This window comes from Mastigoproctus giganteus, chromosome 14 (assembly GCF_048544385.1).
Source record: "Mastigoproctus giganteus isolate SK-2022 chromosome 14, ASM4854438v1, whole genome shotgun sequence".
NCBI lineage: Eukaryota > Metazoa > Arthropoda > Arachnida > Uropygi > Thelyphonidae > Mastigoproctus > Mastigoproctus giganteus.
This window is the reverse complement of record NC_143588.1, coordinates 46305111-46330251: the sequence shown is the minus strand read 5'-3', so window position 1 is coordinate 46330251 and position 25141 is coordinate 46305111. Positions and strand designations below refer to the sequence as shown.

Here is a 25141-nt window from a genome sequence, read left to right as displayed (position 1 = left end):
CACACACTTCTTGATTAGACCAGGGTTCAAGCCCATAACCACCAAATACGGAGGATGCGGAAAGGTCAGGAAATGACCACCGCATATTCCCGGAGCAATATGGCCTTAGTTGCTAATGCTCTTAAAAACCAAATAACAAACATAAAAATTTCTTATTTAAAAAAAAATTACAAAGTACTTTTATATATATTTTTATTGAGTTTAAATAAGCATAGAAATACAAACAAGTAGCTCACTCTAAATTACTGCAGCTGGACTTGTTCAGTTAACCATCGCCTACTTAAACCCATATATATAGGACTTGTTCAGTTAACCATCGACTACTTAAAACCATATACAGTGGATTCCAGTTATTTGGGCCACTGGTTAATTGGGGCAGCCATTTATTTGGGGCAAATCTTAAAAAACAGAAACCAATCGAGAAAATAGCCAGGGTTTACTTCGCTTAATTGGGACAGCATGCTGTTTAATCGGGGCAGGAGAGCGCAGCACTGGAGATTACCCTACGATTGTCTCCGACGGTACCTCGTGGTTCAGTCGAAATTCTGGAGGTCACAACCATAAAACAATAAAAACAATTAGCAGTCACCTCTTTATTGGGCTTTTCTGTTAGTGAAATCTATCATAAATGGACAGTAAACTCAATCTTACTGAATTTGCGATAATACAGACAGCTGGAATTCTGTGGGTTATTATGTTGAAATGTGTTTACACTTCCATGAAATCTTTAATCTTATAACAAAATTAATTTTCAGATCTTCTCTTCATTCCTATTTTTAAAGCTTTGTAACTCATTAATCCGTTTTCATTTGCGCATATTGTGTTACTTGCAATTTGTGTGTGCCGTGTTCTTTGTTATTGATTGCTTATCTTTTTACTGTTTTAAATTTTAACCCCCACCAAAAAATGTCAGTGAACAGAAATGTCAACTAGTTTGTCTGTACATATTAATTATTCCGATTTTCACGTATCATTTAATTTTTTAATTGGTAAGGTAGTAAAGGGTAAATTTGTGCTTAATATATCTTTGCTTTTATAGCCTGTGGATAATATTCCTCCTATTTTCTCTAATTAGAATCGCTGTTTAATAGAAATTAAAATTCAATTCGTAAAAGTGATCACAATGACCGGCGCTTATTACACATCGTATAGTGAATGGTACTTTACTATGGTGAGTTCCTAGTAATGCAATTTGATTGTACAGTGAACTAATTGTAAAGGTGGGGGAGGTACATTGTATTTTTAACTATTTACGTGAAACTTCGGATAAATGGGGCAGCCGCTTAATCGGGCCAAAATGCACTAGTCGCAATGTGTCCCAAATAACCGGAATGGACTGTATATAGGACTTGTTCAGTTAACCATCAACTACTTAAAACCATATATATACCAATCAAGCTAACAAAGAAGTGGATTCACTTATAAGAATGTTATAAATTTACTTCTTAATTTCAAGCAGAATAACAAGAAGATGATTCGGGCCTTTTTTTGGTAAGGGTGGTGAGGAGATGAAAGCAAATAGTAACACTGTAATAATTTCGATATACATGGAGAGATATTAAAGATTCCAGTCTGGTCATGTCAAGGAACAAAATAGTCTTTCCCATTAAAGGATAAGATAGTTTTTCAAACGGTTATTTAAAGCAACACTATATCATACAGATGGCACTTGGGCCTCGGCTTCATGAAGACCAGGATTGGGGAAAGCTTAATTCATGTATATCTAGATTAAGGAAGGCATACTGCATATTCATGTTGTGTATTTATATCAGAGGAAAGGGATAGTAGGAAAGAATGTGGCCAAAGAAAAGTCGGGCTGCATCCATTGTGTCCTCCCACTATTAGCATGGGATTCTCTGTGTTGTTGATAGAAGTGATTTTTAAAGATTGGTGCTTGGCAGGGTTACACCAGAAATTGGGAAGTTCTGTTCATAAATAAAAATTTAGCCTGACTTGGAGTAATTGTTGTTAAAGTAACATATACAATTAGGTCAAAGAACAGTTACCAGATTAATGAATAGTAGTAAGTTTGGAATTGGTGTTGTTATAAGGTTTAATTAAACTGGAACAGAACACATTGATTAGCATATAACACAACAATTTATAAAATATAAACATCAGAGTGGGTGCTTGGGAGTTTTGATAGCCATATAAATGTATTAAATTATGTATTTAATTAATTTTGAAATTCTTTCATTGCTTATGAAAGTTTAACATTAATTTTTTTTTCTTTCATTTTGATTTGTTGCTGTAGGGATTTCCTGGACTAGATGGTGCAAAAGGAGACCATGGTTCTTCTGGTGAAAAGGTGTGCATTCAGTTTTTTTTTTTTTTTTTTTTCTTTCTTTTTTTTCCCATTAGTAAGTGCATTAAGAACTATATTTCATTTCTGGAATGAAGATTTTAAAAGATGTTAACAGTGAAACATCATTACTTTCTGTTTTTTATTGGTGCAGTGGGGAAAATTTTTTACCCTGAAATTTTTGTTAAAATGCAGTTGAATTTCTTAAACTTGAATGCCCATATTTCTATTAATTTGAAGTAAATTTATTTTAGCAACCAAAATCCCAATCTCTCATGTCGTTTCATTTATTTTTTCAATAACTGGAATTTCTATAACTTGAAGAGAACTTCTCCTGATAAGATTTAGTTTTCTTTAACTTGATGTTTTTGAGAAGTATGAATAGGTAAAACCGAAAGCAAGGAAGTCTAGAATTATACAAAACTGCTGTAGATTTGCAGTGATGGTATGGATGAAAATCCAGGCAAGCAGTAAAAAAAATGATAATAAAAATATTAATAAATAAAATAGTAGTGTACATCAAAAGAGTCATTAATTTCACACTTAAAACTGACAAGAGTAAACTTTTACTGTATTCTGTTTGCATTATATTCTATTACAGAGTAATGTTATAAACAACAGAACAATGCAAATATATAGTAATTAGCCTGATAGCTGAGGTTACTACAGATTTGCAGTTTTTCCTCTGTCTTCTTGCATAAACTTAAGAATAATTAAATAATATATCATAATCATAATTTCCTCCATGAGAGAGAGAGAGAGAGAGAGGATTTTTTTGGCCGAATTGTGATGATTGGTGAATGCTGGGTATATGATGCACTACATACCAGGTGGTTATAAAATAAGTTTCCCTATTCAAGAGATTCTAGTGTCAAAACGGTTAGACCTGTAGACATGTATAGTTTCTTATGTAGGATGGCACCTGAATGAAAGTTCAACTCCGCCTTTGTACACTGGGATGATTACAGAGAGTACTGTAAAAGGATAGAAATGTGTGTAATATTATGTTTGTGCAGTGTGTTGTGTTGTTTAGTTATTTCTGGCTATTTTGTCACTAGGCAGGCAATCACCTGGAAAGCCTGCCCAGTGTCCGTCTACATCATAGGGAGGTAGGCCACAACTACGCATGTACCATGGCCAACCTCAAAGTCATGCACTGAATGTCCAAAGCAAGTATGGAATCATTCAAAAGAACCTCCGTGCCAGCGCGCGCGCGCGCGCGCACACACACACACACACACACACACACACACACACACACACACACACACACACACACACACACACACACACATTTCCAGGAGACAGGACAGCAGAAGACAAAGAAATGAAGAAGAAAATAGCATAAAGTAAAAAAAAAAAATTTAAATAAAAATTAAATGTCTTTGTCCACATCTTTATCCAATGCTGCCCAAAGTAGTTCACAAGAAGAAAAGGTGTACAGTCAGACAGCAGTAATAATGTCATCAAAAAACGAGATCTGCAAGGCCAGGTTAACAAGTTCTAGATATAAATCTGTTCTGTCAATCTGAAGTGGTACCAGAAGTCACTGGTTGGTAGTATCACTGAGCAGAGGAAGAATTTAGTTGTAGAGAGTCTTGATAAAGGATGAACTAGAAAAGTGCAGCATCTGTTAAAACCTTTGTGTGTTCTTGAAAACCACAACAATTTTGTATATCACATCATCAGGATGACAGACAAGGCAACAGGTTGTATTATGATTTATCATGTGTTTTCAGTTTGATTTCTTGAATTAACATTGAGTTTGAAAGTCTTCCTGTGATTAAAAGCAGCATTGCAGAAGGTTTGAAGGGCCTGGAAATTATTGATAGGTATGAGTATCTCACATCCAGGAGACAAGTTTGGAACTGTTGCCTTAAGAGCCAATCTTAGGTCCTTGTAAATGGAGCATTCAAAAAGGTCATGAGAAGAGTCTTCTAGTAGCCCACATTGACAGGAGACCGTATTAGAAAGTCTGAATTGGTAAAGTTTTGCATTAACCATGTCCAGTTAGTATGTAGGAGGTAAGCAGTGAGGGTGAAAACCATTTTCTGTTGGATGATGAAAGTAGTGTAGTTACGTCAGGAATGAATTTTTTTGTAATGGCTCCTTTTTTTGATAGAATTCCATCTATTCTGCCAGGTCTTGACCAACAAATTCCAGCATTGGATTCGTTCAGTTTTGGGACCAGCCTGAGGGTTAACAGTGATTCCCTGAAATTCCATAGAAATGCCTTTGCGGATGTAAAAGCAAAGCCCTCTAAACACAACATGCAGGTGAAGTGGTATAGTGCCTGCAAGAGTCTGTAGAGCTGGAGTTGATGCTGTTCATCAAATGTGAAGTAGGCCAAAGAGAAAACAATGTTGAGTTGTGGATAACTTAGTTTGTACAGTTTTGAGTGCAGTACGTCTAAACCATAGACTGGCAGCATAGGTTGTAATTGGGATTATGGCAGCATTATAAAATAGATGTAGGGTTTTGGTGTTCAATCCCCTGTCTTGTCTGGTAATTCGGAGCAGTATTGCGGTAAAACTCTTAAATTTGATGGACAGGTGTTGAATATGTGAAGTAAAGGAAAAGTGGTCATCAATGATGACTCCTGAAAATTTGGTGCTTTGGACAAGTGGAAGTGATGATAAAAGATGATGATAATCTATTAGTCCTTGTATCCCCCCAATCTTGCAGTTTTCCGACCCACCTAACATTGCCTCAATAGCATCAACAAACATTCTTGCACCCTTTCTATTTAAGTGTATCCCATCCCTGTAGAAGCAGTCTCTCCTGTTAACAAGTACAGACCAGGCTGAAAAAAATTCTACCCCTTGAGCCCTGCACAATTTTTCCAGGGCCGAATTGATCGACAGGGCTCTCATCATATACTCCCTCCTATCGTGTCTGGGCAGAATTGCAGACACTTTCAAATTCAACCTCAATTCACAGCTTTTTTTCATCAGTGACCTGTACTCGTTAAGTAATTCCACTGGTCTCCTACTCTTAATATCATTAGTGCCAACGTATACAACTATATCACCTTGTGTGCCCTTAAAAGATGATATCCGTTCTACAACATCATCAACCTTTACCCCTGGCAGACATACCCAAATTTGATGAATTTGAGTTATTGCTCAAAACATCAAAGGCAGATATTGTTGGGATTTCAGAGATGTGGTGTCACACAGATATAAGGAATGCAGAACTGGAATTTGGGGAGTAAAATGTCTACAGAAAGGATAGACAGGATAGGAAGGGAGGAGGGGTTATGCTATTAGTTAAGAAACACATAAAATCCAAGGAAGTGAAGCCAGTCGACATCGCTGGACAGTGCAGTGTCGAGTCAGTTTGGTGTGACATAAGCATTGGGAAATCAAAATTGAGAGTAGGAGTGTGCTATAGGCCTAATGACTCTGATGAGTATAATAAGAAACTGTACAGAGAAATAGAGTGGGCCAGTAAATCAGAGAGTCTTATAATGGGGGATTTTAATTTCCCAGATATTGACTGGAATTTGGGGGCTGGTCACTCACACACTAGCAAGGCTTTTGTGGATTTATTGGATGATTGTTTTCTACATCAGCATGTTCGGGAGGCAACTAGAGGGAGTAATACTCTTGATCTGATTATCAGTAGTGATTCTTCATGCATTAAGAATCTGCAGATAAATGAACCACTAGGTGGCAGTGATCATAGTGGTCTGAAGTAGGAGTTACTCAAAGAGGTAACTACCATTAGGGGTAAAGGGAAGGGGTATTGCTTTCGTAAAGGTGACTACGATGGACTGAGACAGTATTTAAATTCTATACAGTGGGATCAACTGATGATGTTACCAACAGCAAATTCAAAATGGGAAGCATTCAAAGAACTTATCTTGCAAGCTACTAGGCTTTACATATCAACTAAGAAATATTGTTCAAGGTTTAGGCCTAAATGGATGTCAGATGAACTAATGAGGCATATGGCAGAGAAGAAAAATGCATGGGATACATACAAATTAACACGTGACACAGAAGCCTATGATAAATACAAGTTGATCTGTAACCAAGTTACAAAGGAGGTTAGGCAGGAGAAGGCAGATTACGAGAGATCCTTGGCAAGGGATGCAAAGATAAACAGCAAAGAGTTCTTTACTTATGTAAACTCTAGGAAGAAGGGGATTAATCAGATTGGTCCACTTGATATCGATGGGTCAACTGTTGATGACCCTGCTCAGGTAGCTAACAAACTAAATGAATATTTTGCATCGACATTCACACATGAGGAGTTATTCAGCGAGGGGAATGCCAGAGGTGTATTCAACTCTAGCAGTAAGCTAGAGAATCTTGTAATAACTGAGAGTAAAGTGGAGGAGAAATTGTTGAAGAGAAACACAAGAAAGGCACCTGGGGTGGATGGGATCTATCCAGTTATATTAAAGGAGGCAGCAGAGGAAGTAAGCAAACCCTTAGCCATAATTATGAGAGCTTCCTTGGACTCAGGGGAGGTACCCGCAGACTGGAGATGTGCAAATGTGACCCCAATTCACAAAGGACGATCAAAGGCTGACACAGGCAATTATAGACCTGTGAGTTTAACTTCTGTTCCAGGAAAATTAATGGAGGCACTGGTTAAAGAAGCACTGCAGGATCATCTAGACAAGACTTCAGTTATAGCTCGGACACAGCATGGTTTTGTTAAGGGGAAGTCTTGCCTGACCAATTTGATTGGATACTATGATGCAGTCACAAAAGAACTGGATGCAGGGAATAACTTTGATATTATATACTTGGGTCTTAGAAAGGCTTTTGATACTGTTGCACATGGAAGACTGCTGCACAAATTGGAGCAGTGTGACATTGGAGGCAAATTGCTGCTATGGATAAAGGGGTGGTTGAGGGGGAGAAGACAGAGAGTGGTAATCAATGGACACTGCTCATCGTGGACTAATGTTATTAGTGGAGTCCCTCAGGGTTCAGTATTGGGTCCTTTATTGTTCTCTGTATTTATAAATGATATTGATGATGGTATATCAAGCTTAATGTCCAAGTTTGCAGACGATACGAAGGTTGGCAGGGTTGTCAAGGACACTACTGACGCTATGCTGCTGCAACAGGATCTGGAAAGGTTGAGCAGATGGGCTGAGAGGTGGCAAATGAAGTTTAACATTGACAAATGTAAAGTACTACATATGGGAAACAGCAACCCCAGAGCAACGTATCAACTCTGTGGTACTACACTGACAGTGGTAGAGAATGAAAGGGACCTGGGGGTGGTTGTGCAGGCAGATATGAAGTTCTCTGAGCAGTGCAGACGGGCTGCATGAGTAGCTCATGGTGTATTGTCAATGATATATAGGAATTTTTCTAGCAGGGATAAGGAGGTAATTATTCCCTTGTATAAGGCAGTGGTCAGGCCACACCTAGAGTACTGTATACAGGCCTGGAGGCCTCATTTCAAGAAGGATGTAGAGCTGCTGGAAAGAGTACAGAGAAGAGCAACAAGATTAGTGAATGGGACAAAAGGGTGCTCTTACGAAGTAAGGCTTAAGTTTTTCGAATTACATTGTCTGGAGACTAGGCACCAGCGAGGTGATCTGATAGAGGTGTACAAAGCCTTGAATGGTTTGAGCATGCTCAATGCTAATGGGATTCTTCCTCTTGCTCAGAATAATCACCTGAGAGGGCATAACTTCAAATTGAGGAAAGACAGATGTAGGATAGATGTGCGGAAATTTGCCTTTAGCCAGCGGGTGGTTGGTAGGTGGAACAGACTTCCAGCCCTTGTCGTGGAAGTTGATAGCCTAAATAAGTTTAAGGCTCAGCTGGACAGGTATTTCGAACAAACAGAGGAGTGAAGTGGAAGTGATTATTTTTTATTTATTTTTTTTACTTTATTTTTTTTTTGGCTGATGCTGCATAAGCTTGCTTTCTTGCATCAAATGCCTCTACTAATGCTAATGCTAAGTGATTTCTTATCAACTTTTACAACTGGTGGTCGGCCATAGTTTAATTTGTGTTTAAAAATCATAATCTTTGATTTGGTTGGTCGTAATTTCAGTTTGTTCTTAGAGGACCAGGATGATAGTTCAAGGAGTACTTTATTGGCATAGAGTTCTAAATCAGATCTTAAGTTTCCATGCACCAAAATGACAACGTCATCTGCATATGCAAGTTGTTGCACATTTTGAAATTCAGTCATCCTAAGCAGCCAGTCATCAAGAACCAGGTTCCAAATCAAGGAACCAAAAATTGATCCTTGGGAAGCGATATGTAGAAGAAAAAAATTAGTTCAAATTTCTGCCACCAGGGGAAAACGGCACTGCACATATGTAAAAGTTGTCATTTACTTCAAGACACGCTGCTTACGCAAATGACATCCTGTTAGATAAAAGCAGAAAGGCCAATGCCATCGTCAATAACCACTATGGCTCTTATAAAAAAGGAACGTGCTCTTTTAGTAAAACTGTTCTACCAGAATAAAAGTAATGTTAACGCAGCACTACGGGAATATCGGAAACTTAAAGGTTTGTGTAAAGACTTGTTGTTTTGAAAGCAAGTATTAAACAGCATTTTCAGAAGGCCATCTCAAGTAAAGGAAAGCACATAGAACAATATCTGTAAATTTCTAAGTTCTGATATTAAAATCTAATCCTAAGTTAAGTAGTCCATCTCATGTTTACAGTGCCAATTTTTCCCCTGGCAGCATAATTTGAACCAATTTATTTTCTTCTGCAAATTGCTTTCCCATACCCTAAATGATAACCCATCAATTTTCACAGTGCTCTCTCTAACTATTTTGACACTAGAGTCTCCTGAATAGGGAAATTTATTTTATAACCACCCAGTACTATAACCATGAGCAAACAGCAGAAACATTCATCTTCACCAATCCCCAAAAAAAAGCCAGGATTTAATTGTTGCCATCATTTATTGATCTTCTAAATGTATCATGCTTACAGATCACTTTCGAAAAGGCAGCAGCATCACTGGGAAGTACTACAAAAATCTTGTGGGAAAATTAACAGAGAGATTGCCAAGTTGAAGAGACATGGAAAGCTGTCCAAAGGTTCTTACCTGACAATGCCTCCTTTCCACAAGGCTATTCTTATAGTAGACTTTGCAATCAAGTGGGGCATTTAAAATTTGAAACACTCACCTCTCACTTTCAGACTTACTCTTCCTTAAATTGAAGAAGCCATTATAGGCTTGCAGATTTCAGACTGATGAGGAGGTACTTAATGAAGTGGAAGCCTGGTCTTCTGTTTAAAGTGTGGGGTCCATTCAAGAGGCTTGAAAAAGTTTATCCAGATGTATAGCCTTAGAAGGTAACTAGATAGGGATTTGAAATTTGTCTGGAAACTTCATCATTCTGTAACTCAAATATTTCTAGATGAGGGTATATACTTATTCATATAACAAATAACTAGATTATTATCAAAACAACGTTGTATTTTTTTCAATAATGACATAAATGTATTAAGTTGTATAATATTAATAACTTATTATGAAAGAATGAGAAATAACAGTTATTTAAAAATGAAAAAAATCATGTTGAATGATAACACTGGTGAACAAAGAAACTTTTTTTTGTACTTCCAAAGAAAAAAGTTACTAATTCTAAAGGAAATTGATACTCTGATTCCAAGAATACCAAATATTGTATCTCTGATATGTCTCCATTAAAAGATATACTGAAATCTTAGTAAGTTAATGTAACAATTTCAAATAGCATTCAATAATACGTATGCTATCTTAAAAATGAGTCTTGTTCATTTTAAAATATTTTAATCAGATGTGTAGTGTGCTAATAGAATGTGGAAATGTGTTCAGTTTCCTTAGAAATGTTTGCAACTCACAGTTTTTCATAGTTCCATTTTGCTTAGAGAACTGTTGGTTTTACTTCTTTTCTGGGAAAATAATGGAGTCACTGGTTAAAGAAGCATTGCAGGATCATCTAGACAAGACTGCAGTAATAATTCAGACACAGTATGGGTTTGTTAAGGGGAAGTCTTCTCTGACCAATTTGATTGGATACTATGATGTGGTCACAAAGGAACCAGATGCAAAAAGTAATTTTAATATCATATACTTGAATTTCTGGAAAGCTCTTGATACTGTTGCACATAGAAGACTACTTAGATAGTATGAATCAGAGCTGTAATACTCAATATGTTCTACGTTGATAATAATATTAGTAAATTAATAAGAGGAGTTTACCTCAATATAGTACATGGAACACTTCCGTATGATACCCTCCAGAAATTAAAACGAAAAAAATCGACAACTTACCAGTACATTAAAGTAAAATATAAATAATTAAATAATTAAAGTAAAATATAAATAATTAAATAAACAATTTAACACAATTCAAAATCAATTCAAAACAATTAAAATTCAAATTAACGCAATTAAAAGAATCTAACAAAAATATTCAAAACGATTTTCCTTCCTGAAGCTGACAATGCTTTTCGACCGACTGTCGTGATCACAGGAATTATTAATTATTTATATTTTACTTTAATGTACCGGTAAGTTGTCGATTTTTTTCGTTTTAATTTCTGGAGGGTATCATACGGAAGTGTTCCATGTACTATATTGAGGTAAACTCCTCTTATTAATTTACTAATAGAAGACTACTGTATAGATTGGAGCAGTATGACATTAAGGGCAAGTTGCTACAATGTATAAAGGGATGGTTGAGTGGGAGAAGACAGAGAGAGCAAGAGATTATCAATGGACACTGCTCTTTGTGGACCATTGCTATTAGTGGAGTCCCCCAGGGTTCGGTGTTGGGCCCATTGTTGTTTTGTATATTTATCAGTGATATTGATGAAGGTATATCAGGCTTAATGTCAAAGTTTGCAAATGACACAAAGGTTGGCAGGGTTGTTAATGATAGTATGCTACTGCAACAGGATCTAGAAAAGTTGGGCAGATGGGCTGAGAAGTGGCAACTGAAGTTTAACATTGACAAATGTAAATTACTGCATATGGATAGCAGTAATCCCAGAGAAATGTATCAACTGTGTGGTACTACACTCAGGGTAGTGGAGAATGAAAAAGACCTGGGGGTAATTGTGCAGTCAGATATGAAGTTTTCTGAGAAGTGCAGACAGCCTTCCAGGGCAGGTTAATGGGTCTTGTCAATGATATACAGTGATTTTTCTAGTGGGGATAATGGGGTGATTATCCCTTTGTATAAGGCAATGGTCAGACCACACCTTGAGTACTGTGTGCAGGTCTGGAGGTCTCATTTTAGGAAGGATATAGAGTTGCAAGAATATAGAAGGATATAGAGTTACAGAGAAGGGCAAAAAGATTGGGGGGAACAAAGGAGTTCTCTTACCATGAAAGGCTTAAGTTCTGCAATTGCATCATCTGGAGACTGGGCATCTGCAAGGTGATCTGATTGAGATGTATAAGGCCTTGAATGATATGAGCAGGCTCAGTGCTGATCAGATTCTTCCTCTTGCTTAGATTATGAACCTGAGGGGGCAAAAATTCAAATTGAGGAAAGACTGTTGTAGAATAGATGTGCAGAAATTTGCCTTTAGCCAGCAGGTAATTGATTGTTGGAACAAACATCCATCTGTTATTGTGGAAGTTGATAGCCTAAATAAATTCAAGGAAGAACTGGACAAACATTTGCAGTGAATGAATGGGTGAAATGGAAAAGTTTTTTGGCTAATGTTGCATAAGCTTGCTTTCTTGCATAATGTCTCTGCTAATGCTAATACTTTTTCTCTTAAGAAACTCAGTCATGGCATTACCTCTCTGTGACTGTGATACCACTTTTTTATTGTGAATATGTCCTAATGAAAGCATTCTCCTAGCTTGTGATGAGTTTTAAAATAAATTTTCAAACAAATTCAGCAGTCTATATCTTTTGAACATTGTAGTAAAGTTAACTTCAGGGATTCATAATTATCTTTTTTCAAGAAATCCATGCACAACTGCTTTAAACATTTTCCAAGCTGCTGGTTCAGTATTTTGTATCTTTGTTTCAAATACATCATCTTTGAGGAGTTCTTTATTTGGGTTCCAATGAAAATTTCTTCTTTAAAATTGGGAACACACTTCTCTTAGGTTGTTGAATTCACTTCCTTTTTTATCCAGAGCCTTAACAACATTCTTCATTAATCCAAGCTTTATACAGGTGGAAGAAGAACCTTTTTGGTTCAACCAGTGGAACATATTTTATATTGCATCTCTCTGGTAAAAGTTCCTCCCTCTTTTCTCACTACTGTACAATATAATGTTTTTCTGTTGCATGAATGTCCTACAAATATAGAAAACAACTGTACTCTGTGAAACTTCCATGTAGACTAGTGAGTAATCAAATTACCTTAAGATCACCACAGGCATTCCAAGTGAAATCATGGAATGTTTCTTTTTAGCCAACAATATGGAGTAGAGAAGCTGATGGGAATGCATTTCCTTTTTTTTTTTTTTTCAGTAAAACTGTTTTTAAACTTAACTTTGAAGCATCATTAAATATATTGCCATTCGTTAAGATTGTGTTCAATGCCTAGTCCTCCAGAAGACCACCAATACCGTTACTGAAGTGCCTCCATAATTTACTTATTATTTGTTATATATGGGATTCTTCCTCTTGCTCAGAATAATCACCTGAGAGGGAATAAATTGAAATTGAGGAAAGACAGATGTAGGATAGATGTGCGGAAATTTGCCTTTAGCCAGCGGGTGGTTGGTAGGTGGAACAGACTTCCATCCCTTGTCGCGGAAGTAAATAGCCTAAATAAGTTTAAGGCTCGGCTGGACAGGTATTTCGAACGAACAGAGGGGTGAAGTGGAAGTGGTTATTTTTTATTTATTTGTTTTACTTTAATTTTTTTGGCTGTTGCTGCATAAGCTTGCTTTCTTGCATCAAATGCCTCTACTAATGCTAATACTGTTATACCTTTATTAAATATAGAAAACAACTGTACTCCATAATGAAATATTTTGAAAACACTTTGTAGTAGGAACTAAAGTTAAAACTAAATTTAGTTCCTACTTCATGTAAGTTCCACTGTTGTAACCTAGGACCAAGTAGTTTTGCTTGTTCTTTAGATAAGTTTAAATCACAAACTAAGTCATTAAACTCTTCTTGCATAATTAAGTGTAGTGCATTACAATTTTTTGGTTGCTTGCCCAAATCTGTCAAAGTGGACAATTCAGAAAAGTCTGTAACATAAGAATCCTTGCTATATTCATCACTGCTTCCTTTATTCCATGATTTTGGGGATTCTAGTATCAGCAGATCTTCAGTAGTATTAATATTAGTAGTGGCAAATGATACAAGAAAGCAAGCTTGTATGGCATCAGCCAAAAAAAAAAAAAAAAAAAAATCCAACATTACCTGCCCATCTTCTCCAAAAATTTGTTTATTTCTTCCTTGAATTTATTCAAACTGCCCACTTCCACAATAACAGACAGAAGTTTGTTCCAACAATCAACCACCTGCTGGCTGAAAGCAAACTTCAACATTCTCATCTGCAACCATCCTTCTACAGTTTGAGCAAGAGAAAGAATGTTATCAGCATTGAGCTTGTTCAATCCATTCAAATCCTTAAACACCTCAATCAGATCACCTTGCAGGTGCTCAGTCTCCAGATTATGTGGAACAGGCCTTATTGCAGATGATATATTAGAATATTTGATGATTTTTTATGCTTTTTTTGGACATCCCTGATATTTTTATTATTCAGAAATAGCAACTATTTTTTCTGTTCTGTACTGTGTGGGACACCCATAGAACAGCAAAAGGCATTCTTTTAATTTTCCTAGTTAGCCACATCCCCAGATATGTGATGTCAGTAATATAGCACATGTGTAGAGCCCAAGTTTTGTCCTGATCACCAATCTTGCAACCAAAGTGCAAAAAAATATGCTCACTTAGTGATACTGTAGATTTTCTCTTGAGTAAAAACTTAGAAGAAGATAATCACACATAATCAGACATACACAGTCAGAAAACCATACATAGCAAAAATTGTCAGGGTGATACTGACACCACCTTTACTGCTGCTTAAACATTTTAATAATACAATGCTGAGAAAGACAGAAACACACAATATGCAATAGATATGCAGATAAATTGTACTACATTACAACTGTCTTTCCATTACTGAAAAAGAGAGAGAGGTGGGAGACAGAAAGACAGACAGACAAGGTTGAACATGTTAATCTTTCCCAAACTTTACTGCCATCTATGAGCATACAAACATTATTGTTTTCAGATGATATAGCAGATTAGTTCATATCTACTTCCCTAAATCGTAGTATTATATGTGTATTATTGTTAACACAGAAACCTGTATATGTAGAAATTATGACATGGTGTAAGTTTAAGAATTATTTTCAAAATCTATGCATAAAAATTGACTGCAAACAGCTGATATATTAGTGGAGGTAAAAATCACGTGGAACAGTATAATCAGAAACAAATAGAATGATTTGTCATTAACATATTAATTCATGAAAAAATGCATAAAGTACAATTAAAATTCAATGAAATCATTTAGAATAATTAAACTGTTTTGTTATTTTTGATTGTTTTTTTCCCTCCTCATCCTTTATAAAATTAGTAATGCCATTGATAGTTTTAAAATAAATCAAAAACTTCCATGTCATTTAGTGTAACACTGTACAGTAAAAGAATTCTAACTTTGAGAGAAGTGCTGGGGTCACTTCTCACAAGGTTAAAATTTTTTCTTCTATTTCATTGTCATCTTTAGCATTGTTCTTTATTCTCCAAAGTAGTGGTAGTAAATTTCCTTATTGTGATCACTAATAAAAATGCAAAGAACATTTTGACAGTAAATTCAACAGTATGGGGCAAATTTTCATTAATGTTTACAAAATTGTTATTATACTTTAGTGTTTGAAACCTACTTTTCTAAAAGAGTGCAATTATTTTAGCTAAGGTGTCTTGCTAAGCTCTGTTAATCAGCCCACATGCTTCCAGAAGATTTAAATTGACCGAGTCATTATTCTTGCCCATTTCATCAAGAAATTAACAATGGAATACCAATAAAAGTGCATTCTAGATCACTTCTGATATATGGGTCTTACTGTTATGTCATGTTTGGAGGGGAAAAATACATTTGCAGATATTAAACTGATTCTAATAGCATGTGCTGGACAGTCTGTTAACAAAACCACATGACATTTCTGTGCATTAATTTGTTTATATTTTAGCAGCCATTTTTCTGGTTTGGTTGCTGATTTACTTATAATGAGTACTGGAATTTTTTCAGAGATGGCCATGTTCATCCCCAACAGTAACCCTTTCTTTTTTTTTCTTTGCTCATGGCTGAATGTGAGATTTGCCTAGTAAACATTAAAAAAAAAAGTATTTTTTGTCTTTATTAAAAACGTAAAGGGGCATGATATCTTTGGATCAAACTTGATAGTCTGGATTTCAACTTGCATGTGCGTTGCTGCTTACTGAAGCTGATTATTTGTAAATCTTAAAAGTGAGATACCTTTTCCAGAAACAGGCAAGCCATTCTGTACTTGACATCGATGGTTCGACTGTTGATGATCCTGCTCAGATAGCAAACAAACTGAATGAGTATTTTGCATCTACATTCACACATGAGGAATTATTAAGGTTTGAAAATGGCAGAAGGTTATCAAATTGTAGCAGGATACTTAATGATTTTGTAATAACTGAGAGCAAAGTGGAGGAGAAATTGTTGAACTTAAACATAAGAAAAGCACCTGGGGTGGATGGAATCTATCCAGTTATATTAAAGGAGGCGGCAAAGCAACTAAGCAAACCCTTAACCATAATTATGAGAGCATCCTTGGACTCAGGGGAGGTTCCCACGGACTGGAGATGTGCAAATGTATCCCCAATTCACAAAGGGGGATCGAAGGGTGACATGAGTAATCATAGACCAGTTAGTTTAACTTCTGTTCCAGGTAAAATAATGGAGTTACTGGTTAAAGATGCATTGCAGAATCATCTAGACAAGACTGCAGCAATAATTCAGACACAGCATGGGTTTGTTAAGGGAAAGTCTTGTCTGACAAATTTGATAGGATATTATGATGTGGTTACAAAGGAACTGGATGCAAAAAATAATTTTGATATCATATATTTGGATTTCAGGAAAGCTTTTGACACTGTTGCTAATGAAACACTATTGTACAAATTGGAGCAGAATGGTATTAAGGGTAAGTTGCTACAATGGATAAAAGGATGGTTAAGTGGAAGAAGACAGAGGGTTGTAATCAATGGGTGCTGCTCTTTGTGGAATAAAGTTATTAGTAGGGTCCCACAGGGTTCGGTGTTGGGTCCACTGTTGTTTTATATATTTATCAATGATATTGATGAAGGTATATCAGGCTTAATGTTGAAGTTTGCAGATGATACAAAGGTTGGCAGGGTTGTTAATGACAGTAATGGCAGTGTGCTACTGCAACAGGATCTAGATAATTTGGGCAGATGGGCTAAGAAGTGGCAACTGAAGTTTAACCTTGACAAATGCAAAGTACTGCATATGGGTAAAAGTAACCCTGGAGAAACGTACCAACTGTGTGGTACTACACTTAAGGTGGTAGAAAATGAAAAAGACCTGAGAGTAATTGTGCAGGCAGATATGAAGTTTTCTGAGCAATGTAGACAGGCTGCCAGGGCAGGTCATGGGGTTTTGTCAATGATATATAGGAATTTTGCTAGCAGGGAAAAGGAGGTGATTATCCCTCTGTATAAGGCAATGGTCAGGCCATGCCTTGAGTACTGCGTACAGGTCTGGAGGCCTCATTTTAGGAAGGATGTAGATTTACTTGAGCGTGTACAGAGAAGGGCAACAAGATTGGTGAGGGGAATGATGGGATCCTCTTACCAAGAGAGGCTTAAGTTCTGCAAATTGCAGTGGCTGGAGACTAGGCACCTGCGCAGTGATCTGATTGAGGTGTATAAGGCCTTGAATGGGTTGAGCACGCTGAATTCTGATGGGATCCTTCCACTTATTCAGATTACGAACCTAAGGGGGCATAAATTCAAATTAAGAAAAGACAGATGTAGAATAGATGTGCGAAAATTTGCCATTAGCCAGCAGGTGGTTAATTGCTGGAACAAACTTCCATCTGTCGTTGTGGAAGTTGATAGGTTGAATAAATTTAAGGAGGAACTGGACAGGCATTTAGAGGGAATGGTGTGATTTTTTTTTTTGGCTGATGCTTCATAAGCTCATACACATGCTTTCTTGCATCACATGCCACTACTACTACTCCTACTTTGAAGTTTTCAAGTCCAAGCTGTTCTCCAAATGATTCATCCTTTGAATTATTTATGATTCAAAAATTCTTAAATGATTTTTAGCTCAAAGTGAAGTTCCCAGCAATGGGATGTTATGAGCTTTTTCTTCTTTGAACCACATTAAAATGCAGTTGTCAATATCCTTATTGTTAACAGCACGAAGTTTCTTCCAGGTTTCTGCAGTTTTGCAGGATCTTACTTTATTTTTCAATATTGATGATAACATACTGCGCATAATTTCAAACTCCTTGACAATGTCACACTTTTTCTACACGATGTTATTTACTTTTCTGGTGATTAATGGCTTCTCTAAAGTTAATATGTTCTGATTTCCTTTCATGAACATTTTTTAATGGCTAAACAAAAATGAAACACTATCCCAAAGCATTACAGTACAGCCCAGCACTTAGCATTTTAGCATTAGTAGAGGCATATTATGCAAAAAAGCAAGCTTATACAGCATCAGCAAAAAAAAAAACCCCTTCCCATTTCATCTATCCATTTGCTACAAATGTTTGTCTAGTTATGCCTTGAATTTTTTAAGGTGGCAACCTTTACAACGACAGATGGAAGTTTGTTTCAGCAATCAATCACCCGCTGCTAAAGGCAAATTTTCGCACATCTATTCTACAATTGTCTTTCTTCACTTTGAATTTATTTCCCCTCCCGCAATTAATCTGGGCAAGAGGAAGAATGCCATCACCATCGAGCTTGCTCAAACCATTCAAAACTCAGTTGCTTTTTTGAACACATCTATGTAATGTAGGCATTAAAGTGTTTTAAGCAGCAAATGGGTTAATGTATTAGTAAGAGAGCTTAACTTTTTGATTGTTATTGTTATGAAAGAGATGTGATTGTTACTTTAAATTCAACGGTTTGATTTTTATGATATAGTTTGTAGTGATGTTATTCACTTTTTTAATTAGAAATGCTTTTCACTTGAAACAAAAATTTAACTTGTAATTTATTTTTTAAATTAATATGCTTTGATTTGCGATTTAGATCTTTCAATGTGTTTTTTTTTATATATTTTTTTAAGTATATTTTAATAGAGTGGTATTTAATCAGTGGTATGCATACCTCTGAGAGTATGCAAGGCTCTTTGGGAGGTATGCTTGCATACAGAATTGGCTTTGCTGAATAATTATATATAAATTTTTAACACATGTATATGATTAATTTATTTATGTATATCAATCATTTGTTCAGATTAATTTGTCAGCATCCCAGTATAATAAGCAAGTATTGTCTCAAATATGTTTAAAAGATGTAAATGTTGTAGAAAAAATATAATGGGGGATACAATGTTGTCTGAAAAAAATGTAAAGGGTATCAACAAAAAAGGTCAAATACCACTGTTTTAATACTTCTAGTTATTTTGATGTATGTCATTTACTTAATTTTTTTTAATTTATTAATCATACTATATCATTTAGGGAGTACAAGGTGCTGTTGGAAAAATGGGAGCCCCAGGACCAATGGTAAAGTTGTCACCTATTCTTTTACCTTAAGCATAGGAAAAAAACACATCTATGAAGTAATCTTATTTAAAAAAAATAACTTTTATTATTTTATTAAATAAAATTAATATTGCAAGCAAGTTTTTGTGTGTGTAGTTTGATGTGCTGTTAGAAATATTTCTTTTTTAACCTTATCAAAATTTTGTTTGATTATACTAAAGAAATTTAAATATCCTAAGGACAAAAAAAAGTTTTAATCATGTTTGCCATGCTCTCTTAATCTTGCTGTAATGTCATAAACATATATGGGGAAGTAAGTCTACATACGAGGAGGGAGGTTGAAAAGTTTTTAGCCCAATATAGATTGCAAAGGTTTTTGTGAAAGTCAGTATTAAAAATCTGTACTGTAACTCTTCTTGTGTGTTCATAGAAAATTTCACATCTGTAACTCTGTTCTCTTTTACATAGGACATTAAGGTGTGGAGGGTGAATGAAGATGGCAGCTGTTGGGAGAATCAAGTACTATACGGTCACTGAGTACCTTCATTTAAAGGAAATGTCTCCGAAAAAAAATCATGAAGACCTGCAGTAAACATTAGAATTTTGTCCTTCATATGCCATGATCAAAAACTGGGTTGCAGAATTTAAGCATGGATGAGACAGTATTGAAGGTGCACTCTGCAGTGGGAGGCATGTTACTGTGTTGATACTTGCAAATGTAGATTCCATTCATGACCTGATCATGCAAGACTGCAGAATAACATTGAGACAACATTCAACATCTCCCATAAGTGAGGTCACAATATTGTGGTGATTGTTTTAGGAATGAAGACGCTTTGTTTGAGATGGGTCCCTAAAGCACTGAATGCAGATCAAAAGCAGGAAAGAGTGAGGTGTTGTGATAAGATTGAGCAGCATTTTTAAGCTAATGAAGCTCAGTTTTAGGGACAGTATGTCACTGTGCATGAAACATGGATACACCACTTTGACCCTGAAACAAAACAACAATTGAAACAGTGGAAGCATCCCTCTTCTTCCCATTCTAAAAAGTTTAAAGTGCAGAAGTCAACTCAGAAAGCCATGGCATCCATCTTCTGGGATGCAGAAAGAGTGATTGTGGTTGATTTCCTGGAACGAGATGCCACTATCAGTGCTGAGTATTATTCTGATCTACTGAGATGTTTCCATGAGGAATTGAAGCTCAAGAGGCATAGGAAAAAGGCCAAAGGAGCCATCAAGAGGCCAAAGGAGTCATCTTGCATCAAGACAATGCACCAGTGCACTCAGTGTTTGTGACTCAGGTAACACTGTGTGACTGTGGATTTGAGCTATTACATTCAACCTCCTCACAGATTTGGCTCCATCAAATTATTTTCTATTTCCAAATCCCAAAAAGGACTTGAAAGGGCAGAAATTCAATAACAACAATGCTGTGATGGAAGCAGTCAAACTGATTTTAGTCAAAATTTTCTGAATTTTATTTGAGCAGATTATGAAAGCTAGTGGATCGTGCCAGAAAGTTTGTTGACTTAAGAGGTAAACTATGTAGAAAAATAAATGGGTTTTCACAACTTTCCAACATTTCTTCTATGAGAGGATAGAAACTTTTCAACTTCCCCTTATATGTTATCAAGATTCATTTAATATACTGAGAAATAGATCAGATCACCATCATTAAACTGTTTGAAGAATAACTTGAGATCTCTAAAATTCTTAGGATTGTTACTACATTTATGGGAATCATAAGGTTTATGTTGCCTAATTGTAGTAACTGATTTTTGGGTTTTTTTACAGTTTCTTTTGGTATCTCATTTAAAATCAAGTGCCACCATGACATACATCATGGTTTGAAAGATCAGTTCCTTTTATAAGGATTTGCCCTTTTTTGTTTACTTGTTTATTTGTACAGGGTATCTGTAAAATCATACTATCCAGAAATCATAAACAAGCAAATAGACACTTGCAGGTTGAATTATATTTAGAAATAAAACATTTATAAAAGGTGTTGAGAATGCCTGCCATGCTGAATTAGTCATACATTCACACACTTTGTCATATAAATCATATCATATTATCACTTTATCATATTATAATATCATATCGCTTTATCATATTATAATATCATATTATCATATCACTTTATCATATTACACACTTTATCATATCATACATTCATACATTTTATCACTTTATCATATTATCTATTGTTGCAAAGTTTGTGAAGAATTATGTTCAGTACAATACAGTACATTTAAGTATGTTGGCATTTTATTATTGTACTAAGCATGTTCTTTGATGAATCGTCCACAAGAAATATGGTATAAGACTTTTAGTCTCACAAATATTTATCAGTAGTAAGAGATTAAAGGGAAGATATTGTTATTATACATATATTAAATTGTACAGAGAGAAACAAAAGTGATTGATATAGAACCACGTTAAGAAAGCATTTAGACAGCAATAAATAATATCTTTGTGATAGCAGACAATAAACAAAAGGGAGAGAAATATCAAGAATTGTAGAGATGAGCAGTAGGCACTGAACGGACAGCCAAAGTCATTAATCTGTCTCAGTAGAGCAGCTTAAAGAAAAGGGTGCAAATAGCTAGCCATGAGATCCCAGAATGAGACGAACAGGAGAGAGTAAACAAAGAAATTTAAATAATTATACATTTAGGTGTAGGCAAGTAAAGGAAAGGCAGTCACTCTAAAATTAACAGTTCCAGTTGGACCTCTAAAATTAATATCTCTGAATAGAGGACTTATGAAATTTGAAGGAGATGTGTATAAATTTTCCCACAGAACGAGAATAGTAATATTTGTAGTGAGTGTAATGCAAATAGGGAGTAGTACTGTTTAACAGTGAAGCAGTAAGAAAGAAAAAACAAAGCTGTAGAGAATGTAAAATAATGAAGCTGACATAAAACAATGAGTAAAATAATGAAATGAACTGAGAAGAATGAGAAAAAAGAGGTGTTTAACATAAGGTGTCATGATGTAGTACTCACCAGGCTGAGTTAGTCCTATGCAGGTGTTCAGCCAGCACTGTTTAGCCAGAAGAATTGAGAACTGGAGAATTAAAAAGAATAGTCTGCAGACAGGACAGAACAAAGTATTTTATGGTAGGAAGATAGTCCAGAAGCTGCAGAGAGAAGACACTGGAGAAATGTAAGTCCAGCAGAATTGTCATTAACTAGAACAATAGTTATGTAAGAACTGACTTATACATAAGGAGAAAAGGGTAATGTAAGATTAATGTTTAAAAGTAATTTAGAGTGAATATTAGGGTAGATTGTTATCATTTATTGTTTTTTATAATTCTTTTAGATTTCATTTAACATGGCAGATTTTGTTAATGTTAAAGCTAAAATGTCCTTCAAATTAGCATTATAGTTGTGAGAAAGGAAAGAAAAAAGAGAAAGAGAATACAAATAGGAAAGCATAATGAAAGGAAATAAGTAAGTGGTAAAGAGTGAAGAAAAAAATAAATATCGAAAACAGATATTGAAGTAAGATTAGTTCAAAATAAATGTTGTAAGTTAAGATAAATTGAGAGAGTATAGATATTAAGATTGGTATTAATCATATAGTGCTAGGAAGCCTGAGGCTTTTACTGCAGTAACCAAAGAAAAATAAAATAATCACCTGTTTGACTCTCTCTCCTCACATAGGTACCTACCTATCCAACTGACCATTCAATTTCCCCAAGCTGTCAGACTCAACCATCTGTGGTGGCAACTTATTCCATTAATCAACAACTACTGGCTAAAAGAAAACTTCCTGCAATCCAGTCTAAACCTGTTCCCCCATAATTTGATTTTATAGGCTATAGCTCTGGAATGTTTTATAACAAGAAAAATTTTACCCTCATTCATTTTACTTTCTCCTCTCAGAAAATGAGCAAAGGCTTCAAATATGCTGAGTTACCAAACTCCATATTTTTAGAAGTCTTTGCTCATGTGGATGTCCCTTTGCCAATTTCACCAGGAATATTACCTATCTTTAGATCCATTCAAGAAGCTCAATGTCTATTTTTTTTTAGGTGCTCTCCATACTTAAACACAGTAGTTCAAATGCAGTCTTGCAATTTCCTTGTATATTGGGAGTATGACATCCCTATCTCTATAAGCAAATATATGATAAATCATCAATATCATGGGGACATCATAGGCCTTCCTTGCTGCCTGTCTGCACTGCTTAGAGAACATCTGCCTGAACATATTGTAACTCCCAAATTTACTTCATCCTCTCCTACTTTTAATTCACCCCCACCAAGTGTATAAGTTATTGTAGGGTTGTTTTCCCCATCTGTACTTTGCATTTTTCTGCATTAAAACTTATCTTAGCTGCTACTTTTCTGACAACCCTGAAGTCTGTCTTTGTCATCCTGAAGAAGTGCTGCATGCTGTTGATCATTAACTAGTATACCAGTCTTGACATTATTTTGCAGTGATGCCCTTTGTCCCTTTATTGATGTAATTTAAGAAAAACAAAACAAAAAACCAATAGTCCCAGTACCGATCTTTGGGGGAACCCCACTTTGTATGTTGACCCAATCTGAGTAATCATTAATCAAAGTCATCTTCCTCCTGCCCTGCAGTCACCCCATGATCCATCTAAGAATTTTTGTTCTGCAATTCTGAGATGTTCCAGCTTATACAGTACCCTCTCATGCAGCATTGAATCAAATGCTTTTCTGAAATTCAAGTAAACAGCATTGAAATTATTCCTACATCCATTTCATGAGTTACATTACCAAAATAGCTTGTCAGGTTGGTTAAACATGATTATCCATTTACAAAACCATGCTGTTTCCTTCAGAATTCCATATATATCTAAATGACCTTGTATTGCACTCATAATCATCCATTCCATGATTTTCCCTATCACTGAAGTCACATTGAATAAAGTAATTAGAATAGAAGAGATAATTGAATGATAAATGTGTCCCTTAAAAATTATGGGGAGTAAATATAATAGGTATCGTGTATTGATAGTGTCCTAAGAACTTAAAAAAAAAAAAAAAAAAAAAAAAAAAAAAGGACAAAAAGGACAAATTTAAATGTACAAGTTTGGTAAGAATTAAATGACATTTATTTAGAGGACATTCTTGTTGTTTAGAAATCATTCTAACTTAAAAAAAAAAAAAGGACAAATTTAAATGTATGAGTTTGGTAAGAATTAAATGACATTTATTTAGAGGACATTCTTGTTGTTTAGAAATCATTCTATATTAGCAAATTTTGATATATGTTATATACTTATAATGGTTACCGTTTAAAGATAAATTGAAGATGAATATGGAAGATTAATACTGGAGATAGAGGAAAAGGAAATCATGTAATTGAATAATAACAGTGCCCTTTAAGAATTATAAGTATTGTATAATGGAAGTGTCATGGAGAAAGAAAATTTAAATATATAATTTTTATTGCTGTCTTTGGTGGAAGAATAAGTCTAAAGATATAATTTTGGGGTTCAGCTGAGAGAGAGAGTGAAGTTTGCAGTGCAGTGTGGCGAGACACAAATATAACAAACAAAGGGATAATAAGTTTTATGATGAAGTAGGCAGGTAGTAAATTTATGTAGATAATTGTCTTAAGATGCAGATTTAGAAGAAAAGTAAATTTGGGGAGAGATGTTAAAATCAGATAATATGAATTGCACCCTAGGAACAAAAAAATATATAAAGTGCACCTAAAAGAAAGAAAGGGAGTAATAGATAGCATAAAATAGTGTGTTTACAGAAGGAAAGAGAAATAAACAGTATGAAATAAAGCCTCATAATCAGTAGAAATCAATGGTACAGATATCTATGGGAAGGTTGTAGAGAACAACATTTGATTGAATTGAACAGTTGATTTTGATTGAATTGAATTGAAGGTTTTGATTGAATTGAACAGTATTGGTTAATAGGTTTATTTTGTGTACTGAAATGTTAATGTAAAGCAAAGGCAGAGTTTGGGAATATTAATTGTAATCCAGTTCATATTGTAGTATTGATTTAAAGGAATTTAAGTGATGAAAAAATGCGATAATATAACAGACTGGAAATTAAAGATGGAGAAAGTGTTAAAAGTGATTGATTGCAAATTTAAGGTTTCTGTTATTGTGTGCTATGTATAAACTAGTA

At 35.2% G+C, this 25141-nt stretch overlaps 1 protein-coding gene across 1 annotated transcript in view; it reads left to right on the top strand.

Annotated features, from left to right (window-relative positions):
• The window catches only part of LOC150075107 (uncharacterized), a 617581-nt gene that overhangs the window by 186694 nt on the left and 405746 nt on the right, over positions 1-25141 (top strand). Inside the window, exons 13-14 of the mRNA XM_090388926.1 lie at positions 2255-2308; positions 18985-19029. Of these exons, the coding sequence (XP_090245052.1) occupies positions 2255-2308; positions 18985-19029 (99 nt within the window). The remainder of the gene's footprint in view (positions 1-2254; positions 2309-18984; positions 19030-25141) is intronic.